Source organism: Myxine glutinosa, chromosome 8 (assembly GCF_964187855.1).
Source record: "Myxine glutinosa chromosome 8, kmMyxGlut1.1, whole genome shotgun sequence".
Lineage (NCBI taxonomy): Eukaryota > Metazoa > Chordata > Myxini > Myxiniformes > Myxinidae > Myxine > Myxine glutinosa.
In genome coordinates, this window is record NC_136268.1 from 117527451 (window position 1) to 117550001 (window position 22551).

General features: G+C 42.4%; 1 protein-coding gene across 7 annotated transcripts in view; it reads left to right on the forward strand.

Annotated features, from left to right (window-relative positions):
• Positions 1 to 22551, forward strand: part of GDPD5 (glycerophosphodiester phosphodiesterase domain containing 5) — a 110735-nt gene that overhangs the window by 68827 nt on the left and 19357 nt on the right. For all 7 annotated transcript variants that reach the window (XM_068125180.2, XM_078783704.1, XM_068125183.2 and 4 more), the window contains 7 exons: positions 4553 to 4651; positions 5172 to 5265; positions 7009 to 7154; positions 15761 to 15843; positions 17379 to 17529; positions 20218 to 20439; positions 20534 to 20691. In XM_068125180.2, coding sequence (XP_067981281.1) covers positions 4553 to 4651; positions 5172 to 5265; positions 7009 to 7154; positions 15761 to 15843; positions 17379 to 17529; positions 20218 to 20439; positions 20534 to 20691 — 953 coding nt within the window. The remainder of the gene's footprint in view (positions 1 to 4552; positions 4652 to 5171; positions 5266 to 7008; positions 7155 to 15760; positions 15844 to 17378; positions 17530 to 20217; positions 20440 to 20533; positions 20692 to 22551) is intronic.

Genomic DNA, 22551 nt, shown 5'->3' on the forward strand with positions numbered 1-22551 from the left:
TTGGTATTGGACATCAACAAATGAAAGCAAAACCTCCCTCAGCACTCTGTGCTTGATTGCATAGCAGTGTTTGCTAACTTCCAGGGTACAAGTTTCCCAGTGAATTTAAGCTCTCAATATTATTGTAATCTCCTGAGATGAGGCCGAGGCAAAGGTCTGTTGCTCTCGCATCACAGACAGGCTGCTGGCCTCTCAGTTTTATTTTATCGCCTCTCCGATCTAGTTCCATGTGATCTCTCAGTCCTCCGACCCACCCCAACTGCTCCAGGATGCACGCGTTCTCTCAGTAACTCACTCCGATTAAACTTCCCAGATCCGGCCTTACTATACAACTTAACCCTTTCTCCTGTTTGTGGAACTGTGTTATGGAAACGGTTCAATCACTCTCTTGCCTTCAGGGATTCAAGGAAGTGATGCCTCACCATCGGGCATATCCCCCATCCATAACCATGATATTTTCTATGCTCTACTTAACTCCATCCTCTTGCACATTGCTGTGTTTCCTCCCCTCGTCTCTCTCTCTCCTCTTTTCCTGTTCGTTCCTTCCCTTGCTTGTTTTGTCCAACTGTGGCCACACTGTCCCAGTAGTCAGGTTCACTATGTTTTTTCGTTCAAAATCATGGTAGATTAGCAAACCTATACATTTTTGGAAACGTTATTACATGGAAAATCTGAAAATCAATGTTTACATTTGCCAATTCCGACCAATTCGACCAATCGACCAATTCCATTCGACCAATCGCTTCGATCGACCATTCGACCAATTCGATCGATTCGATTCGATTCGATTCATCGAATTCGATTCGATCGACCATTCGACCAATTCGATTTGCCAATCAATTCGACCGACCTTTGCTTGTGTGGAACGGACTGTGAAAACGATGCGGACTATATTGTCGGATACGACACACAGGACAGTGATGACGAACTCTAAATGGCATATTCTGTAATCGTGTATGTTTGATGCCATTGACTGCCTGTGTATATTTTGTCATTGACTGCCTGTGTAGATGTGAAGTTATACTGACTGCATGTGTATATATGATTTTGCTGACTGCCTGTGTATGTTTGGTGATATGAATTATTGTGACACATTTTGATGTTATTAACTGCCTGTACAAAATGATAACATGTATTTGATTATGCAACTTATCACGAATATAAAGACAGTATTTTGCTATTCAAAACCTTTGATTCGTGTCTTACCATAGCACTAATTAGCCCCTAACTTAGCCCCATAGCACTAATTTGATACTTTCATTGGATTCCTTGTCCCTGAAAATATAGGTTTAGTATATTTTAAAAAGGTTTTAGGGTAATTAGAGGCAGAAATAGAACAAAATATGTATTTTACAGTGGCCCCATTTTGAAAATCCAAAATGGCCGCCATACAGGTATCTCTCCAAATGTAAACATTGATTTTTAGTTTCCTTATGCTATAACCTTTCCAAAAATGTATAGGTTTGCTAATCTACCATGATTTTGAACGAAATATAATTTATTGACATAGTGAACCTGACTACAGTGTCAGTGCATTGCCTTTTCACCCTCTGCCACCTCGATCTTCCATGAGCCAAGATCTAGTATTAAAGAAATTGTCAGTTCAGCAGTAAGTTTGAAATAGCATTATATATACTGTATATATATATATATATATATATATATATATATATATATATATATATATATATATATGTATATGTATATATATATATATATATATATATATATATATATATATATATATATATATATATATATATATATATATATATATATATGTATATATATATATATATATATGTATATATATATGTATATATATATGTATATATATATATATATATATATGTATATATATATGTATATATATATATATATATATATATATAAAATATATATACATAGCTTTGCTTTAGAGTGACGTATTACTATTTTAATGAGGTTGTCATAATGTTTGCTTTGTTGACCTTTCCCTTCACATGTACAGGTAGTGGGCAAAAAATGGAAACACCTGGGTAAATGAGGGACACCAAGTATATTGAAAGCAACGTCTTCCACACAGGTTTGGCCCATGTGTTAATTAAGCAAATAACATCCCAGCATGCTTAGGGTCATGTATAAATATGCTGCCCAGGCCTGGTTGCCTATGATTATGGCTAGCATGTCTGGAAGAGGAGACCTCAGTGACTTTGAAAGATGGGGTGATTTCTGGGGCGCCTTTGGCAGGAGCTTCAATGACGAAGACAGCTCAACTTGCTGATGTTTCACGAGCAATGATGTCTCAGGTGATGTCTGCATGGAACCCCGAGGAAAAGACATCATCAGCAAAGGACAACATTTGGCAGAAGCGCATACTCTAGAATCGTGAAATCCAAGCATTAATTTGAAGTGCAAGGCAAAGTAGGCGAGCAACGGCAGATCAATTGATGGTATATTTCAACCTGGAGGTCACCCAGGTCTGCTGAGAACTCCACAGAGATGGATGCCATAGTTGTGTTGCAGTGAACAAACTGCTCATCACACCTGGCAATGCATGTTTGCGAGTCAAGTGTTGCAAAGGCACAGGCAATTGACAACCGAGCAGTGGAGAAATGTGATATGGTCCAATTAATCCTTCACCATGTTCTCGACAAATGGACGAGTGCATGTGTGGAACCAACCTAAGGAACGCTACAACCCTGAGTACTTGGTTCCAACAATGTTCCAACGAACAGGTGTGGGTTGATTGACTTTCTCATGGAAGAATGGTTCCACATCCCTCCTACAGAGTTTCTTCCAGATGCTGGTAGACTCTATTGCAGGGGTTCTTAACCTGTGGTCCATGGACCCCTTTGGGGTCTGTGGATGGGCTTCAGTGGGTCCGTGAACCAGGCGCATAAAAATTATTTCAGCACTTGTTACCATCAAAACGAAAAGTAGAAATCGATTGGATGTCAAACATGACATGCGTGTTGCCTTGTCAAACACCTCTCCCAAATTTCATCTTCTTATTGAAGCCAAACAACAGCCTTCTCACTGAAATGTACTTTTGAGCAGAATTGAAGTTTTTTTTGGTTTAATTTGCACAATTTGGATATATTTCATTTTATTCAGGGAATGGTCATTGATTTTTGCATGAAAAACGTGAGATATATTCTTTGTAAAGATTGTTTTTAAAATTCTGATTATGACGGTATGTGAAGGAAATAATTTTCCTTTGCAATAAAATGTATTCATTGTATGCAAAATTTTGTGTTTATGTGCGTATGTGCATTTTTCTGGGGAGGGGTCCGTAGCTTTCACCAGTTTCTCAAAGGGGTCCATGACTCAAAAAAGGGAAAGAACCGCTGTTCTATTGCATGGCGCAAACAGGCCGTACTGTCCGCACGTGGTGGCGCAATGCCCTATTAAGTGACTTTACATTGGTGTTTCTGAATTTTTGTCCACTACCTGTATCTTGTGCAGAGGTAGCAAACTTACCTTTCAACTGTCTAGTTTGGGTTTGATTGCGGATCTGAATGTATAATATTAATTTGGATATAGCAGGCAGGATGTTACATAAATAAATTCACCGTCCCTCCGATGGGATGTGGAGCTGGGGACCTGCCTCACAGTATTGCTTTCTGGTGGACATTAAAGATCATGGTAGAGCACCAATGATCCATGGTAGAGCCTGTAACGTGGCCGCAGTAAGTAACTGGAATGGCACTTGGTAGAGCGCACTCCTCTGCCAGGCTGAACAGTTTACGTTTTGTATCATTGATAGGCCAATTCTGCATCCGAACCTTAACGAATATCGAATTGGCTTGTTCTTGTCACCTACCCAACTCGTCCACCAAGTTTAGTCATAATTCGTCCACAACTTTTTTTAAATATCGTGCTATGTATTGTTTTTGGCCCCATCTCTTAATGGTGAAGAGGATCACTTGAAAATTTTTAAAAAACATCATATCTGGATCTTCACCAAAATCTAATCAATTTGTCCTTGTCACACTTCCAACTTCTCCACCAAATTTCAGCTGAATCAGTCCATAACTTTTTGAGATATCCTGCTTTATATTGTTTTTTGCCCTATATCTCAATAGTGAAGAATCACTTACAAAATTCTAGTATCCGGATCCGGATCTTGACCAAAATCGAATCAAGTCGTGCTTGTCACGCACTGAACTTGGACACCAAATTTTGTCTGAATCTGTCCATAAGTTTTTCAGATATCCTGCTCACAGACAGACAAACAGACAGGGGTGAAAGCATTAACCTCCATCCATCTTTATTGGAAAAGGTAACAATGATGAGGATAATGACGACTTGTCTTGTTTTGCTTTTTTAAGTAAAGCCACAGCCTTTGTTCTGCAGTTTTATTCTATCCTGAGGAAAAATGCATTTCCTTCAGAAATATTGACCACAGTTAAACTGGGATAAAATGCTGGTAATTGCTAGTAGTGTATGACACAACTGCATCATTTTATTTGGGAATTTAGAGTGGGATTGGGAGATGGCATGGGGAGACTATAAATGTTTGCAGAAGATAAGTTAACACCAATGTTGACATTTTCTCCCTTTCTTTCAGGGCCTTGTTATTTTCTCCCTTGTATTTCTCGTCGTACTTGTCATCTCCATCGAAGAGGTCTGGAATGAAGAGTGGGACATTTTGGTGGTGTCACTAAGGGTGTGTTGGAGGCAACCATTTATCTGGACATTGCATTGCAAAGCTCATGAAGAGACGGCCTATCACTAACATATGCATGATTCAGAAGCCAGCTCAATATTGTACTTTTAGTTCCACTCATTTCCAGCAAGCCTCATCGGTCGAAACCGAGTGTGTATTTTCTTTCCTTACATCTATATCCTCCTCCGTGTATATAAATTCACCACCAACTTCAATTTCTACGATAATCATCCCTACAGTTGAAACATTTCAGGCGGTTACTCCAAAGGGCAAGTTCAGGTCCAGACATTATGCCATCCGTCAAGTATTACGCAAAGAACAGGAATTTTGTGTAATTTTGCATGAACATATTTAAAGATCTGTCCGTTTCTTGGCAACACCATTAACGAAATGAAGGAAGTAGTTGTATGAATAGCTTGGGATATGGCAATAGCACACATAATTCACTTATTCTCTTTATATATTTTTAAATACCTGCATACCATGATCTAAAGTCTCCATACCTGTCACTTGTCTGTAGGTCACAGCTCCCTTCCTTCATGTCGGAGCTGTTCTGGCATTCTCGTTTCTCTCCTGGCTCTTTGCAAACGTCTTCATGCGTAGTAGACGCCTGTGTGAGTATCGGAGCATTTAAGCTTTGATCAGGTATACTTGGGCAATTGTGTGATGCTTCTAAAACCCTGTGAACTGTATATTGGGAAATTTATTTATTCATTCATTCATTCATTCCATGCATATTCATTCTCTTTTTCCTAATCCTCAACTATTAAAAAAAAAACTCCTCCTGGGAAAACATTAATATAAATTAATTTACCTTTAAAAAAATATACTGTACCTGTTATTGTTCTGCCTGATGACAATATAGGTATCTGTTAATTATAAATAGTGCAAAAAATGATAACGCTTTAAATATGTATTAATTTATATCACTGGCCTTAACTGAAAAGTTCCTTCTAATCATCAACCTTAAAAAGTTTATTTTTTCCACAATTCCAGGATAAACCCACATGTTATGTCCCTGCTCTCAAATGTTGTACTTGTGTGCTTCCCCCTCTCTCCCCATCTTGTCTCCCGCTCCCTTTATTTTGTCTTATGTGTCCGTTTGTTTGTTTTTGTCATTAATGTTAGCTCTTACACGAGCCTCGATCTTGTATACAAAACCCCCCCCCCCCCCCAAAAAAAAACCTCTATTTGCCTTCCCCAGTGATTAATTCAACAAATACGATGGTTTAATTATTCGAACATTTTGTGTAAATCGGCAATGAGTGAAGTAATGATTGTGTATCCTCTTCTACTTCTTCTTTCTCTTCTTCTTCTTCTTCTTCTTTTTCTTCTTTTTCTCATTCTCTTTCTTGTTCTGATACAATAGTTCCCACTTTTTGTGGGGATCGGTCAAGTAAGGTTTTTTTGGGGTTTTTCTTTTTGGCCAAGTCTTTCACGTGCTGGTTGGCCAGGCCTAACATTCGACTGAAGGTGAAATTGGGCATGAACTTACAATTTGTTCAGAATACTGGGGATAACTCGTATACTTTTCAAGAACAGCACCATGGGGTCTTTTAAAATGTTTGCGGTTATTTATCGCTTGTTATGCCTAATTATTACAATGAAACCTCTTAATATTTCCAAATACTGAAATTAAACCATAAACTACCCAAACTACCATGATGTGGAGATAAACTGGGCTTGATTTACAGAATGACATCCTCCTTTGGTATGGTTTCATTGTTTAGACGCTTAGCATAAGGCTTTGTGTGATTATTATGCAAAGTTTCAGGCGCACTAATGTTGCCAATACAAGACAGTGTAATTAGACAAGTAAACCTTTATTTCCTTTACGCTCATTTTGTTTCGGATGCTTCTTGAAAGAGTAACTGCTGGTTTACTCTTTAGCACATGTAGCACTCAGGAAATCAGAAATGCAACAATTAAATCCTGAAAACTGCATGCGAGGGATTTTTCATTTTTGGCCAGTGATGATAACTGTGTGTATGCTAGCTCATTATTTCACTATTCCATCGTAAAATAAATGGAATACTATGCTAGACTTTCAGCCATAGTCTCGGTTCAACCATTGCTGCAAGACCTACAACTTAAAGATTAAGCTCACAAACCTCCACCTCCATTTCTCATGAGATATTGTTGTAATCCACATGAATATGACTATATCGCACTGTTGTTTCTGACCCAGAAAATGTCCTTCTGAAACTTATTGAAATGTGCTCAGTCACCTCCATCAGTGTCAGTTTGGTCTTTGGGGGAGTACATGGAACAGTGTACGAAACCAATGCAAATTTTAATGGAAGATGATTGTGTGTTTGATTCTTTGTGTATGTGGGTGTGTTTGTGTGCCCACATAGGTGCACGTATGATGCTGCTTGTGGTGTATTTATTGCCTTTGCTGGGCCTGTACCTGCTGCCCCTCATGATCAATTCCCCCTGCATCTTGCTACGAGAACAGCTGCAACCTCGTCCAAGGATCATCGCCCATCGCGGTGCCTCTATGGTGAGTTAATTTTGACATTTGGGGGAATTCTCACCTCTTCCACCGAGTCCTACTTTGCCAAAAGCCGAGTTTCAAAGGTGACATCCAGCCAGCCATTATATCTGAAATCATGTGGATCTTTTACGGCGTAGCCCATAGTGCAAAGCCATCTAGAACAGTGTTTGTATGTATGTATGTATGTATGTATGTCCCCTCAAACGTATACCAATCAGAGCTGAGGATCTGGTCACATGACAGGGTGATGTGATTAAGTCTGATGTCATTACGGCGGTATGCCAGCTGACTCTCCACACTCCGGAATTTTGATTCCAATTTCGTTCAGGACGAACGAACATATCGTCAAACCTGTCATATATCACAATCACCATGCTCTATCTTTACGTTTTTCATTCAGTGTGAAACACAAACAAACCGATTGTTAAAATGATCATAAAGTATCAAAAGTATAGACGTTACGAATCTTTTAACGACACAGTACATACAGGCCTTAGGCTTCATGCCTCACCTTCAGGCCACTTCGGACAAATTAAGCCCAGGTTTCTTAATACAGTAGTATCGTTTCAGTAGTATTGTCTTCGTAATAATAATAATATAGTAAATATAACCATAACACTTTAATCCCAATGTCGTGAATCAATGTTGATGGATTGAAGCGGTGTATGGTTCATGAATCGATGGTAATCAGTCTACCGGTAATCAGTGTACGGTACTAATAATTGCGGAAGTAAGGAATTGGCTTCGGTTTTTTGATAGTAATATCATTTTCGTAATAATGATAACGTAACGTTAATATTATAGTAAATGTAAACGTAACACTGATCCCTTCGTAGTGACTGCAAAGTTACTGGAGGTTAAAATATATCATCTTCTATCTATTAAAGTAGCGGCAGTTTTGTGTCCGTCCGTCATGCTACATCATTACGTCTATGATGTCATTATGGTGTACGACGGCGAGACAACTGACTCCACCGACCGAAATTTTAATTTACTCGTTCACCTGCTCACTATGGGAGCAGCAGGAAGGGTCATTCCTATTTGAGGTATATAGATTACAGTCGATCTACGGTTGGGTCTCAAGAACATTGGGTGTGTTTGTTTACCAAGTTTCTTGTGGAGAGATCGCCAAGTGGTTTAATTTAAGCATTCTAGCAATCACTCCATTCAAAACCGTTAAGGAGCGGCTGGCTTGGCAAACGCTAGCTAGCTGCTTGGTAAATGAGCACAACCCAGGCTTCCTCCTTTTCAGTTTTGTGTTAAACAGCAGGAAAAGTGGGTTTCATTGGTGGTTTTCAAAACAAAATCTTAATTGGTGGGTTTCAAAAGTTCACTATGAAAAACGCCACTTTAGCGGCAGAAGGGTCATGTTATTTACCCAACCCTTGTAGGCTATATAGATTATAGTTGATCTTCGCTCAGTTCTGCAAGTAAAACTTACCTCATGGATGTCGGGATTCTTCCAAATTCCTTTGTTTAATGTTATAAACAGCATTAGTGACTGTTTAAAAAGCTAATCATATGTGTTTGTGGTTTATAATATTTTTTATTTCTGGTATAGGCCATTGCTCCCATGAAAACGCCATGATAATCTATTTATAAACGTTGACAAGGCATTTGTTCAATGTGGAAAAACCCCTTGGGGATGTGGGACATTATTAGTATTAATATTGTTTTGTAATAACATTAAAATTATGCTGTTATCATTCGTTTTGTTATTAGAAACGGCCTTGGAAAAACACCACGATAAAGCTAGCTTAATACGGATATACACCTCAACACGCAACCCCAATGGCGGCAATGGCGGAGAACACCCTCTTGGGGATGGGGCAATTGAATGCGCTACAACCTTCATTGTGTAACCTTTAGTCATCCTGTCAAGTTTGGTTGGGATTGCATAAGTAAGGACGGAATGTATCGTGGTCAAAAATCATGAGACAGACAGGTGACAAATTGCGTACAGGCCGAACATGTCGTCGAAGCATTCGCACCTGTCGTCGAAGCAGTCAAACCTGCCATGTGTTTTTACACACGGACACATGTATGTTGCAGCGAGTAGAGTAGGAGACCCACTCAATCTGCGCATCTTTGCCAACCAGTGAGAATTCCAGATAAGGAGAAGAACTGCACATCTTGCAGGCCGACAAACCCGCAACGTTGTTCATCGTGAGATCATATAAACCCAGGAGCAGCTTGAGAGTGAAACTTGGAGGGTTAATAGCTCCCAAGGAAATGTTGCTTTAAATATAAATGTTGCAAAATGAGTACCAACTCACCGGGTCCTCTCTCAAGGAGGTTGGTGGCAGGATTTGCACTTCGGCCACCGTAAAATCACCTCATTCCGTAACACACACAGTGGTGTGTGTCAGGATGGTGCTGAGGTCACTTTGATAGTGTTGACTAACTGACCAACATATACAATAAACCAGTGTCTCAATGCAATCTCGTCACTTCCATGGTGAAAGAGCTTAGAGACTTAGAATACTTAAAAATAATTTAATACTTACATTACCTTACCTCACCGAAACCTGGCAACAACCTCTGGACTACTTCGCACTCAACCTCACCACACCAAATGTATATCCTTACATCAATAAACCACGCTCGGAGGGCCGAGGTGGTGGAATTGCCGTTATCCACCGACGAGACATCAGGACCAGCCTCATCTCCATCGCATCTGCTCCATCCTTTGAACACCTGGCTTTTAAACTCTCTGATCACACACAGTCAGTCATGGCTGTCGTCTACTGCCCTCCCAAACCACACCCATCATTCCTGTCTGACTTCTCCTACTTTCTGACCCAGCTATGTTCCCTCTCCCCCTCAATCCTCCTCCTCGGTGATTTCAATATCCACATGGACTCCACTGACTCCACGATAACCACTGACTTCACTGATTTACTCACCTGCTTTAACCTCACTCAACATGTCAACTTTCCTACCCATAACCGTGGTCACATTCTGGACCTTGTCTGCTCTACTGGATTAATTTTGCACCATCTCTCTGGCTCCGACCTCACCCTCTCTGACCACTTAGCCATCACTATGACCATCAACATCCCCACCCCAGCACCAAGGCATTATCGCACTATCAACTTCCGTAAGCTAAACGCTCTTTCACCTACCTCATTCTCATCCACCCTCTCTGAAAAAATGTCCACTTCTCCCTTCGTTGACCTCCACACCCCTTCTGACCTCACTGACTACTACAACCACACTCTTTCCTCCTGCCTTGACCAACTTGTGCCTATAAAAACCAAAACAGTTTCTTTCACCCATTCTGCTCCCTGGTTTACCCCTGAACTCCGCCTGATGAAAACTCGTGCTCGCCAACTTGAAAGACTCCGCAATAAAACAGGTCTCACAGTTCACTCCCAAGCCTACAAGGACCACCTACAACACTACAAAGATGCCCTCTCCCGCGCCCGCTCCGCCTACTACTCTCAAATTATCCACTCTGGCTCCGGTAACCCAAAAGCACTCTTCTCTACAATAAACAAACTCCTCAGCCCCCTGAACACCACCACCCAGTCATTCACAGTAGACAACTGCATCTCCTTCCTTTCATTCTTCCAACGCAAAATTGAAAACATCTACAACAGCTTGACCACCACCGCACCCGCTCCCCCTCAAACCACCTGCCCCCCCTTATCCTGCCATCCCCTGTCTCAATTCTCCCCAGTCTCCCCTACTGACCTCTCTGAACTCCTCATAGGAATGAAAACTGCCACCTGCACTCTTGACCCCATCCCCTCCAGCTTTGTCAAGGCCTCCCTTCCTGCTCTCTCTCCACTTATCATTGCAACAATAAACTCCTCCCTGTCTACAGGCATCGTCCCACCATCCCTCAAAATTGCTGCTGTTACCCCCATTCTGAAAAAACCTGGACTAAACCCTGACACCCCAAACAACTTCAGACCCATCTCCAACCTACCCTTTCTGTCGAAAGTTTTGGAACGCGCTGTAGCCACTCAACTCAAACATCACCTCTCTGCCAATAACCTGTATGAAACATTCCAATCCGGATTCCGCTCCAACCACAGTACTGAAACTGCTCTCCTCAAAATCACCAACGACCTTCTCCTCTCCTCTGACGCTGGCAACCTCAACATTCTCGTCCTCCTCGACCTCAGCGCCGCCTTTGACACCATCGATCACACCATCCTCCTCACCCGACTTGAAACCACCTTTAACGTTACCGGCACTGCCCTCTCTTGGATTAAATCATACCTCTCTGACAGACGCCAGTTCATCTCCATCAATAACTGCAAATCCCCCACTGCTCCCCTCCCCCAAGGTGTCCCCCAAGGTTCAGTTCTTGGCCCCCTCCTCTTCATCCTTTACCTGTCCCCCCTCGGTCACTTAATCCACTGTCATGGTCTCCAATTCCACTGCTTCGCTGATGACATCCAGCTTTTCATCTCCACCAAGTCCATCTCCACCGCCATCCATTCTATCCTGACAAACTGCATCACTGAAATAAAATCCTGGCTTCAAATCAACTTCCTCAAACTTAACTGTGATAAATCTGAAATAATCATCATTGGCCAAAAAACGCTCATAAAATCCACCCATAACTTTGCCCTCAACATCGACGGTATCCCAGTGTCCACCTCCCCTCACATCCGGAATCTTGGCATCATCTTTGACCAAACCCTCTCCTTCGACAAATACACTAAATAGATCACAAAGACAGCCTTCTTTCACCTGAAAAAGATCGCCCGTCTCCGTCCATCCCTCTCCTCCATGGCTGCAGAAACCCTCATCCACGCCTTCATCACCTCCCGTCTGGACTACTGCAATAGCCTCCTCTATGGTTCACCCTCAACAATCACCAATAAACTCCAATACATTCAAAACTCCGCTGCCCGTCTACTCGCCCATTCCCGGACCCGTGACCACATCACCCCCGTCCTTTACAAGCTTCACTGGCTCCCCATCTCCCAGAGAATCCAGTACAAAATCCTCCTCTTGACCTACAAAGCCCTCCATAACCTGGCCCCATCCTACCTGGCTGACCTCCTCTCCAGACACACTCCCAACCGTAACCTCCGTTCTGCTGGTACCAACCTCCTGACCCCCTCTCCCCCCCCCCCCCCCATCCGGACCAAATTCAGATCCTGGGGGGACAGGGCCTTCTCCATCGCTGCTCCCACCCTCTGGAACTCACTACCTCACACCATCAGAGACTCCTCCTCCTCACTCACCACATTCAAAACATCACTCAAGACCCACCTGTTCAACACTGCATTCAACATTTAACCCACAGCATTTAACCCCTGACTATCTCTTCTCCTTCTCCCTCCTTTTTGCTTTAAATATTTCCCTATTGATTCTTGTCTTTTGCAATTGTTTTTATGTTTTGCTATGCATTATGTTTTGCACTCTGTCAAAGCGTCTTTGGGCTTCATGAAAAGCGCTATACAAAATAAATGCATTATTATTATTATTATTATTTGCTAACTGGTATCTCCACCCAGGTCGTACTGTCCTCTTCAAGTGAAGTATCAAAACAAGCCCGGCTACGCCGCTGTTAGACTTTCGGCCTTGTTTTTGTATACTTGAATGAGGTTCGTGGAAGAGCTAGTGCAGGATGGAAGGGAACAAAATGTAAAGGGGGAAACACCAACAGCAGATAGAAGGGAGAGCGAGATCAAGGAGAGGGGGAGAAGGACACATGGGGGTGAACAAGCTGCACACAAGTCAAATGAAACATGGTGAGAAGAGGAAGAGGAAAGTGGAGACAAGCTGCACACAAGTCAAATGAAACATGGCGAGAGGAGGAAGAGGAAAGTGGAGACAAGCTGCACACAAGTCAAATGAAACATGGTGAGAAGAAGAGGAAAGTGGAGACAAGCTGCACATAAGTCAAATGAAACATGGCGAGAAGAAGAAGAGGATAGTGCACATTAAACAGAAATGGAACAAGCCAACCGATTCTAACAAACGAAAAGAGGTGAGGGGAAGGGGAAAAAAAATCAGAATAACCTGGAAAACTGGAGTGCTTGGGAGTGTGTCATTTTGGGTAGAAGAGATCATTAGTATGAATGGGGAACAACCCAATGTAGTGGTGAACAGCTGTCTTGAAGCCCTGCAGGGAAGAATGGGACTGAACACGCTGGGGAAGTTTGTTCCACAGACAAGAAAAATAAGAGCAATGAGTGGAGGTGAGCAGTGAGCCTGGATTTTGGGGGGAGTTTATCACGAAGAAGGTTACTGGCAGACCAGGTGTGTACCCTTCATGGAACCCTCCTGTCTACTTGATTAACAGCCCTCTTGAGGAAGTTCAGTCATTCAATCTCCTGGGTCTCTATCAGCCATGATTTTTCTTGCGCAAACCACATTTCAAAGTTGGCCTCCAAAGCCAGCCGCAGACTGGACATCCTCTAGCGTACAAAGTCCTTCCTTGACACACCAGAACTCCTATACACCTACAACGCCTTCACCTGCAGCTTGATGGAGTACTGCTCTCCCCTCTGGGCTGAATCCCCTGCCTCACACCTTGCTCAGCTTGATGCCGTGGAAACCAAGGCCTTCAAGATTATTGGAATCTCCTGCAATGAAGCTGAGTCGATGGGCCTTTCACTGTCCCATCATAGAGACGTCGGTGGTGTCTTTGTCTGCTACCACCTTGTTTCTCATATTGCGCCTTGTGGTCTTTCCCTGCTTTGCCCCCCCAGGTTTCTGCAGAGCACATACCGTCCACCATCAAACCCCTTATGGTGAAGCTACCTCAATTCAGGATCACTCCTCACCTCTACTCATTTGTTCCTCTTTTTCCCACCTGGGGAATCAACTTCCTCATTCTCTTAAATCTCATTCTTCCCTCCAGGTATTAAAAACTACAGTGCACCACTATTTCAGATGGTGGCGAACTGCAGTCTCCCCCATCCAAAACTATTTTTACCTCCACCACCAAAGGTAGATGGAGGTTATGTTTTCACCCCTCTCAGTCTTTCTGTCTGTTTGTTTGTCTGTTTGTTTGTCCGTTTGTTTGTAAACAAGATATCTCAAAAAGTTGTGGACGGATTCGAACGGAATTTGGCAGAGTGGTAGGGTATGTGACACAGACGAAATGATTAGATTTTGGTGAAGATCCGGATTCGGATCCGGCTACTAGAATTTTTAAAGTGATTCTTCACCATTGGGAGATGAGGCCAAAAACGATACAGAGCAGGATATCTCAAAAAGTTAAAGACGGATTTGGATGAAACTTGGTGGAAAGGTTGTGTGTGAGACAAGGACGAATCGATTTGATTTTGGTGAAGATCTGAATATGGATTCGGATATGAGAATTATTTAATTTTAAAGTGATTCTTCCCCATTGAGTGATATGGCTAAAACCAACGCATATCAGGATATGTCAAAAAGTTATGGACGAATTTGGACGAAACTTGGTGGACAGGTCGTGTGTGTGACAAGGACGAATCGATTTGATTTTGTTGAAGATCGAGATCCGGATCCAGCTAGTACAATTTTTTAAGTGATCGTTCACCATTGGGAGATAGGGCCAAAAATGATACAAAGCAGGATGTCTCAAAAAGTTGTGGAATGATGATTTTGATTAAATGTGATTCTGTATTGTGATTTTTCTGGTCTACTCTCGGATACAAAACGTAAACTGTTCACCTGGCGGAGGTATGCTCACTACTGAGTGCCGTTCTAGTTTTCTGTTGCGTCTTTATCCACACAAACATGACTGGCCAAATGACCATGTTATTCTCAAACTCTCTTGATCTATAAAGAAACAAAATATCTGGTTTCACTTAGCAACAGCAACTACCATTTTTAAACATTATCCACATAATGAATCGTTTTTCATGGATTTAATAGGTCATGAAACTTTTGGTACTGGCAACTTTGCAAAAATATTGTAACCTTAGTTAAACATTGTACCTTTTTCACAGTGTCTCTTCCATTCATCATAATGTAGCCGTTCACAGGCAAACAAGCTGGAGTGTGGACGTGTTCATAGTGTAGGAGCTGCTGAACCAGGCATAAACCTCACGCTGAGATACCAAGAAGTGTGACTTGCAGGTGTGGAGCCATATCCAAGAAAAGCAGACCACTTGCTACCCACAGTTCAGGCAGGAATTTGTAATTTGTTTGGGGTGTCGGCCATAAGTCGCCAACTCTTCGCTTAAGACACAGTGGGATCGATAGCATACACAAACAACCATTGGTGGAAAATGGGTTCTCTTGCTTAACATCATTTTGTTGGACTGCACTCACATTGATGGCTTGCCCTGCATGCGAAACATCAGGGTGGCAGTTTATAGCAGGGTCACAATTTGAACCGAGGCGAGACAGCCTAAAGACGCGTGCATGTATCTCTCGGCCATCCTGTCAGCCGTGTCTCTTTAATTAGAGGGATGCAATGACCTGCTGCTGTTATCGAGGTAATGAGGTTTGTACAAAATAAAAATAGTGACTGAAACTCTTTGCTCTTTGTTTGATGATCAGTTGATTTGGACCAGGTTCTCTTCGTTGGTTATCAGGATTTCTGCAAAAGAACATTCAAGGATTTTGGGTCATTAGTTTCAGACAATTCATCTGATATTCATTGGTCATTCTGATCCAAGTGGGTAAGCATGTTTTGTAAACTTTTCCAGGTTGCCCCAGAGAATACTTTGATGGCATTTGAACGAGCCATGGACTTTGGAGTTTATGGATTGGAGTCTGACGTGATGTTAAGGTCAGAATGCATTTGCTTGGATTTGTGTTTGTTATTGCTAAAGCTGAGATGAGGCGTTACAGATGGTCAAAGAATGGATCACCTCAACCTGTTTGCATTTAGCAAGGCTGTTGTCATTTTCCATGAGAGTTTGTTTCAGTTCTAGCACCACCTCTCTGCCCGATGGTACTTGGTGATTTAGCTGTAACTACGATGTCTCTAAGTCATCATCCACCACTCTGCTGAATGTATCTATCTATAATTCCAGTAATCTCTGTGTGTGTGTGTGTTTGTCTGTGTGTATGTCTGTGTGTCTGTGACCGCTGTTTCTCGACAACCACGGGTCCGATATACTTGAAACTTGCCAGGTATATTGCTGGGGACCTGAGGATGTGCCTTTTCAAGGTTTCATATTAATCGGACAAGTAGTTACCGAGCTATGTCCAAAAAACGATTCAACCAATCAGAGAGCAGCGAGCTATCACGTGTGCCGAACGTGGCGAACAGACTCTGCCTCGGACGGCACATTTGAGAGCGTATTCATTTATTTCACGTTGGCAAACTATGTTGGCGCTATGTTGGCGTTAAACTATGTTTTAAAACTAATTAAAACTAATTTGCGATTCATCGTAACTGCGATATGCGACCTTCCGGACAGTCAAATGAGGACGTCACTTCCGGACTTACGGATAGTCATAGTGACGACGTACTGATGCTGAACGTGGCGAGCAGACGCTGTAAGGTACGATCGATTGTAGTATAGTACACGTTTATAATAACTCTGCCGATACAGGCCCGATTAACTGCAGCGCCATCCGAGCTGCGGCGTCGGGACGATACATTCATTGTACGGTCACATCACGCACTTACGGGCACGCCCATGGGCCCATGGGCACGCCCATGCATGCATGGGCGAAGACATTTTTTTTTTTTTTTTGGCAAGGAACGGGCACCCACGTACGGGCACGTCCTAGTATATACAAAACCTGAAGATCTGGAAATGAGCAATCGGAATGCTAATCTAATCCTGAGATTTTACCAAGATGGATATATGCTTCTCCTCACTTGGAGCTGAAAAAAAAAGGCCCAAAGACATTTCGGTGTCACATAAGTCCTAATGTAAAGGGCCCTTGGCCGTGAAACGATCTATCAGTATCGGCAGATCTCAGAAAATGGGCAGCGATTGTCAAGGGCAACTACAGGCTCTTAAGAACACTGGAGGTTTGCTTGGTGTTCGTACTGAAATTGAGGCACAATTGCGGATAGTCAATTGGTCATAACAGGTTAAAGAAGATAATCTGACATGCACTCCATAATTCCCAACATACTTCTAGCAAATGTTGCTCTGTAGAAGTCATACAGCAGGCTTTAAAATGCTTAATAAGTTTGGCTTTGAGAAGTATTCGCTTCATGTTTGTACTTTTGTTTTGTCGCTTTGTCAGTCCAGGTAATCTTGTCCACAAATGCAATCTAACACCAGCCTTCAGAGAGACTTGCGTTCATTTTGAATTCCGTCTCATAAATTGAATACAAATGTGTTCCCTCCTCCTACCCAGCACCGATGGAATCCCCTTCCTCATGCATGACTCGGACTTGCGCAGAACTACCAATGTGGCCATGGTCTTTCCCGATCGTGCTGCTGACCGTGCCGACTCGTTCAATTGGACAGAGCTTCAACGACTCAATGCTGGACACTGGTTCCTGGAGGTGCGTGTCTGCACGATCGTGTGTGCTTTAAGGTTCTGCTTCTTGGTTCATTTCCTGTGGCTTTTGCATGCTTCAACAATTTACAAATAGCTTTTGTAATTAACTGTTACAGACCCTTCAGGTGATGTAGAGCACTGTATCTCAAAACATTGTGGGCAGATTCGGACAAAACTTGGTGGGCAGGTTGGATGTGTGAATGAATGAATGAATGATCGTTTTAAGGCCATGTTTTCACGCTAGAGTGGGGGTTGGCCTTGCGGGCCCCATGACCTCATGGGTCCCTGTTTGAGGCAATGTTTTTATGGCCGGATGCCCTTCCTGACGCCAACCCTTAGTCGCCTCTTACGATGCGCAGGGATATGGTGTACCTATTCCAAATCGGGGTACACACCGGATCATTCATCCCAGCAAGCTGGTACTCAATTTGCCGACCTCGGAAGGATGACAGGCTGAGTCGACCACCCTGGTGTTAATTCAGCGATCGACTGGGATTCCAACTCAGGATCCTAGGATCCCAAGCCAGCGCCCTAACCGCTAAGCCAACACCAGGCTCAAACCAGGTGTGTGACAAGGCCAAATCGATTTGATTTTGGTAAATATCTGCATCAGGATATGAGAATTTTATAATTCTTATAGTGATTCTTCACCATTGAGGGATAGGGCCAAAAACGATATATAGCACGATATTTCAAAAAGTTGTGGATGACATGATAAAACTTTGTGAATGAGTTGGGTAGGTGACAAGAACAAGCTGATTAAGTTTTGATTCAGGTCCGGATCCAGATCCGACCCATCAGTGGGATACAAAACATAAATTGTTCTGCCTAACGAGGTATGCTCTCTGCCGAGTGTCATTCAAGTTATTATTATTATTATTAATATTATTATTATTCCGCTAGACATTTTCACTGTTTATTCGCTTTTTTATTTGTTTGTCCGCAACTATATGAGCGATTGACACAACATTTTCAACATAGGAACGCCTATTAATGGAGAATTTTTTCATGATAAATATGATATCACAGGTCATGTGGTAAGGCAGCCATGTTGGACAAAAGGAAAAACTTTGACATTTTCTTCTCTGGAACCACAGTTTGAAAAAATGGAAACTTGGCACAGGTCAGGACCAACATAAATTGATAACGATTATGTCATCGGTTCCAGAGTAATGACGTCATAATTGGATGCGTCTAATTATTTATTTGATCAATACAAAAAAATTTGAGGGTCATCGACATAGGAATTCATCGCGAGAATTAAATTGATGGCGTCATCGGTCAAGTGATATAGCAGCCATAATTAAAAAGAAAAACCCGAGAAAATCTTCTCCGAAATGGCTGGGCAGATGGTCATGTGGTATGGCAGCCCTAATTTTTGTAAAAAGAAGAAGAAAAACCTGAGAAAATGTTCTCCGGAACGGCTGAACAGATTGAGGCAAAACTTTACTGCTATGATCCACCACCCTTGGGGATGTACGGTTGATCATTAAAATGTCATCATTCATGTGATCTGGCAGCCATATTGGAATGAAGTAAAATATTTCTAAAATCCTTTCTCTAAATCCGCTTAACCAATTAATGTGAAACTTTAAGTATATCATCGAGAACCGATGGTGATAAAAGTTTGATAACTGAAACATCATCGGTTAAGTGGTTTCAGAGAAAATGTTTTTGAAAGGTTTTTTTCAATCCCATATGGTTGTCAAACCATGTGACCTATGATGTCATTGTGATCACACCATTTTGCGCATCGGTAGTGGATGATACATTTCAAGTTTCGCATCAATCGGTGAAGTTGTTCCAGAGAAAAACATGCTTAAATGTTTTCTGTTGATCCAATATGGCTGCCAAACATTGTGAACTATGACGTCGTACTTATCAGACTTTATTCCTCGTGATTCGCAGTTTTGTAAGCGCTCACATAGAAATCACTGCTCGCAGTTATAAGTGGCGGTTCTTGGGATGGACTAGCCATTAGAAATATACTTTGATATAAATGACAAAATAGGACGGCATGGTCATTGGAACGGGCGGTGTGGGACGACATCATCATCAGAACGAGTGGCATGGCGTGGCATCATCGTTGGCATATGCGGGTTTGGTACCTGGCATAACTGCTTGCAGTTATAAGTGGCATGTCCAGTTAGATAATTTATTTTTGCTTGGTCTAATGAACCCGAACATACATTGGTCCACAATGTAATATGTTTTTCCCTGTTAATTAAATATGAAATCCCTGCTAGTGAAATTATGAAAAATACATTCTCTGCTCATGAAATGAGCAGGGAATTGAACGGTACTTTTCCTTTTGCTGGTCATGCCATGCTAAACCAGAGCTATTCCTCCTCCTATCCAAAATTATATTTCTCTCCATGAAATTGCCATTGTTTATGGTTAATCTCACGGCATCACATATTTCCAAGAAAAGCGATAATGCCGATGCCAGTGCAACCTTTAGGCATTCGCCGTTTCCTTCCACGCGTGCTGTTCCTTTTTTTTTTTTGCATGCTTCCTGACCACATCATTATTTATCAATCTATAACAGACCCTTGCTGAGATCACACCTATGGGAATTGAGAGTCTTGCACATTTTCCATTCAATGTATAGAAGAGTAAGGAGTAAAAAAAAGATTTTCCCAATGTGATACTTTAATAGCTGTTCTCTCCCTGTCTGTGTTCAAAACTGCAGGAAGACCCTTTTGGTAGCGCGCATCAGCTGTCTTCCGCAGAGCGGCAGTATGCTTCATCGCAGAGCTTGCCTAATCTTGCAGGTTTACTAAGAATCGCGGCAAAGGGCAACGCATCGGTTCTTTTTGATCTTCGTCAGCCACCGGCCGACCACCCATTTCGAAAATTGTGGGTGAACACTACGGTCGATGTAGTGCTGGCCTCTGCACTACCGCAGGACCTGGTGAGGCATTAGGTTGAACAGATTGTCATCCATGTTTAACTTGCAGCCTTAACTAAAGGTGTTTGTTCGTGAGATTCTCATCTCTTGTTTTCAGATGCTGTGGTTGCCATGGGAGCATCGAGATGTTGTGCGGATGATTGCCCCAAGATTTCAGCAAGTGTCCGGCGAAAAGGAACCACCTGAACGTTTGCATGAGCAGCGTTATGTGATGGTCAATCTGCGTTTTACCGATCTGGCACCACCTGATATCTGGTACAGACTACGGGATGGGTTAAAAAAAGTGGAATGGTGAAAACATATGATATGGTAGGAAAAAGGCATTATCAATGATATGGTAGAAATGGACATTATCAATAACCCTGCAGGCTCAAACTTTTGGCTTTGTGCATTTGTGTATCCTTTCACAACATTTTTTCATCATATTGGAATACAATAATTGGTTATTGCGCATAATTTGTTTTAAACCACGAAATTGACTACCACCTTTTGGCCAAAACGAAAAGAGAACAATTAACTGAAGTAAATAATGACTTGTGTTGTGTACACCATTGTCGATCGTAAAAAAGAAAATGATGACTAATTTGGATCCAAATCACTGTTTGACACAACACTGATGTCTGTCGTGAAGTCTGCTTGACCCGCAATGCATTATGTACCATTATGCACACTGTACTAATGATTACACACAGCTTGGCTCTTCATTCACACCATGTTCTTTCCAAATGTACGTACGACCACTTCCCATGATTGTTTGCCATTTTTGAAGTAGTTAAATAGGTATAAAAGCTAAATAGTTAAATGTGGAAGTAGTTAAATGTGGAAGAGCTTGAAAATGGAACGGATAAGGACGTAACATAAAATGGGAACAGCAGAGAGTGTGGGAAGCACCAACAGCAGGGACAAGGGACAAAATAGACGCACAAACAAGGGATGCGGGTAAGAATGAGGGGTAGGGGAAGATGATGTAGGGGATGGACAAGATGGATTCGGAAGCAAATTCTCAGGAAGGTAAAACTATAAATTTTGAAGGAGGTGGCCTTTGGGGGAAAAAGATTGAGAATGGTGGGCTTGAGAAAATGTGGAAGTTAGTTCCACAGGTGGGGAAAAAGAGAAATAAATGAGTGGAGGTAAGCAGTGATTCCGGATTTTGGGAGTTTCACCAGAAACTGGTGGACTGCGTGCGCCCTGCAGAAACATACGGGTGGGTGGTGCAGTGGTGACAATGCACGGAAAGGGCAGAGGGTGCAAGACTAGAAAGGCGACGGAAGAAGACAGAGAGACCACCGACCTGTGGTGCAAGGCAGGGGCGTCAATCCAGAGGGGATACCAGTACTCCACACATGTACACAATACAATTTTATTGTATTGTGGGTGTGGGTGTGTGTGCGCAATGTGCAATGTGCATGAGGGTGTTTGTGTGCGCAACAGATTCTACACTGTAAAAAAGGGGGTTTGGTTGTGGATACCTCCCCTGTGAGCGAACCCGAGCGACGATATGTTATTAAGCAAACAGTGAGGAGAAAGCAAGCATGCAGACACACAACTCTGGTATACCTTCTTGGCACGACTCCCCTGAGTGTCATGGGTGACCACTGTAAAGCAGCCGAGGCCCTATGGCCTCTTGGGGAAAGCAAAATGGCTGGTTGTAACAGAAATATGCCAAATAATGACAAACAGTCACAGAAAATTACTAAAGGGACACATACCCCTCATAGGCTGAGGTCTAATTCTGCGTGGCCATACTGAGCACCCCGAATGTGTTCTGAAAAGGATAATGACTGCACCTTCTCCAGTGAGATAGGAGATGCCTGCCTCACGATAGGACAGAGCTCAACACCAAAGCTAAAAGGTGTCGCCTATTCTACAACCAACTTCGAGGTTCCAGATGAATCAGAGAAGATTAAATGTGCTGGAGCTCAGAGTAGAAGGGAATCATCCTCCACTGCAAAGCATATTCTGCACGTGAAGCATGGGGGACTAGATAGAGGGGATGAGGGATAGTGCATGAGGGATGTGCATGGGGGATAGAGGAGAAAGATACATAAACCAGTTGAAACGAGCAAAGCTGGCAGCCAAGGCCAAACAAAGGTTCACAATTTGGTTCATGAATAA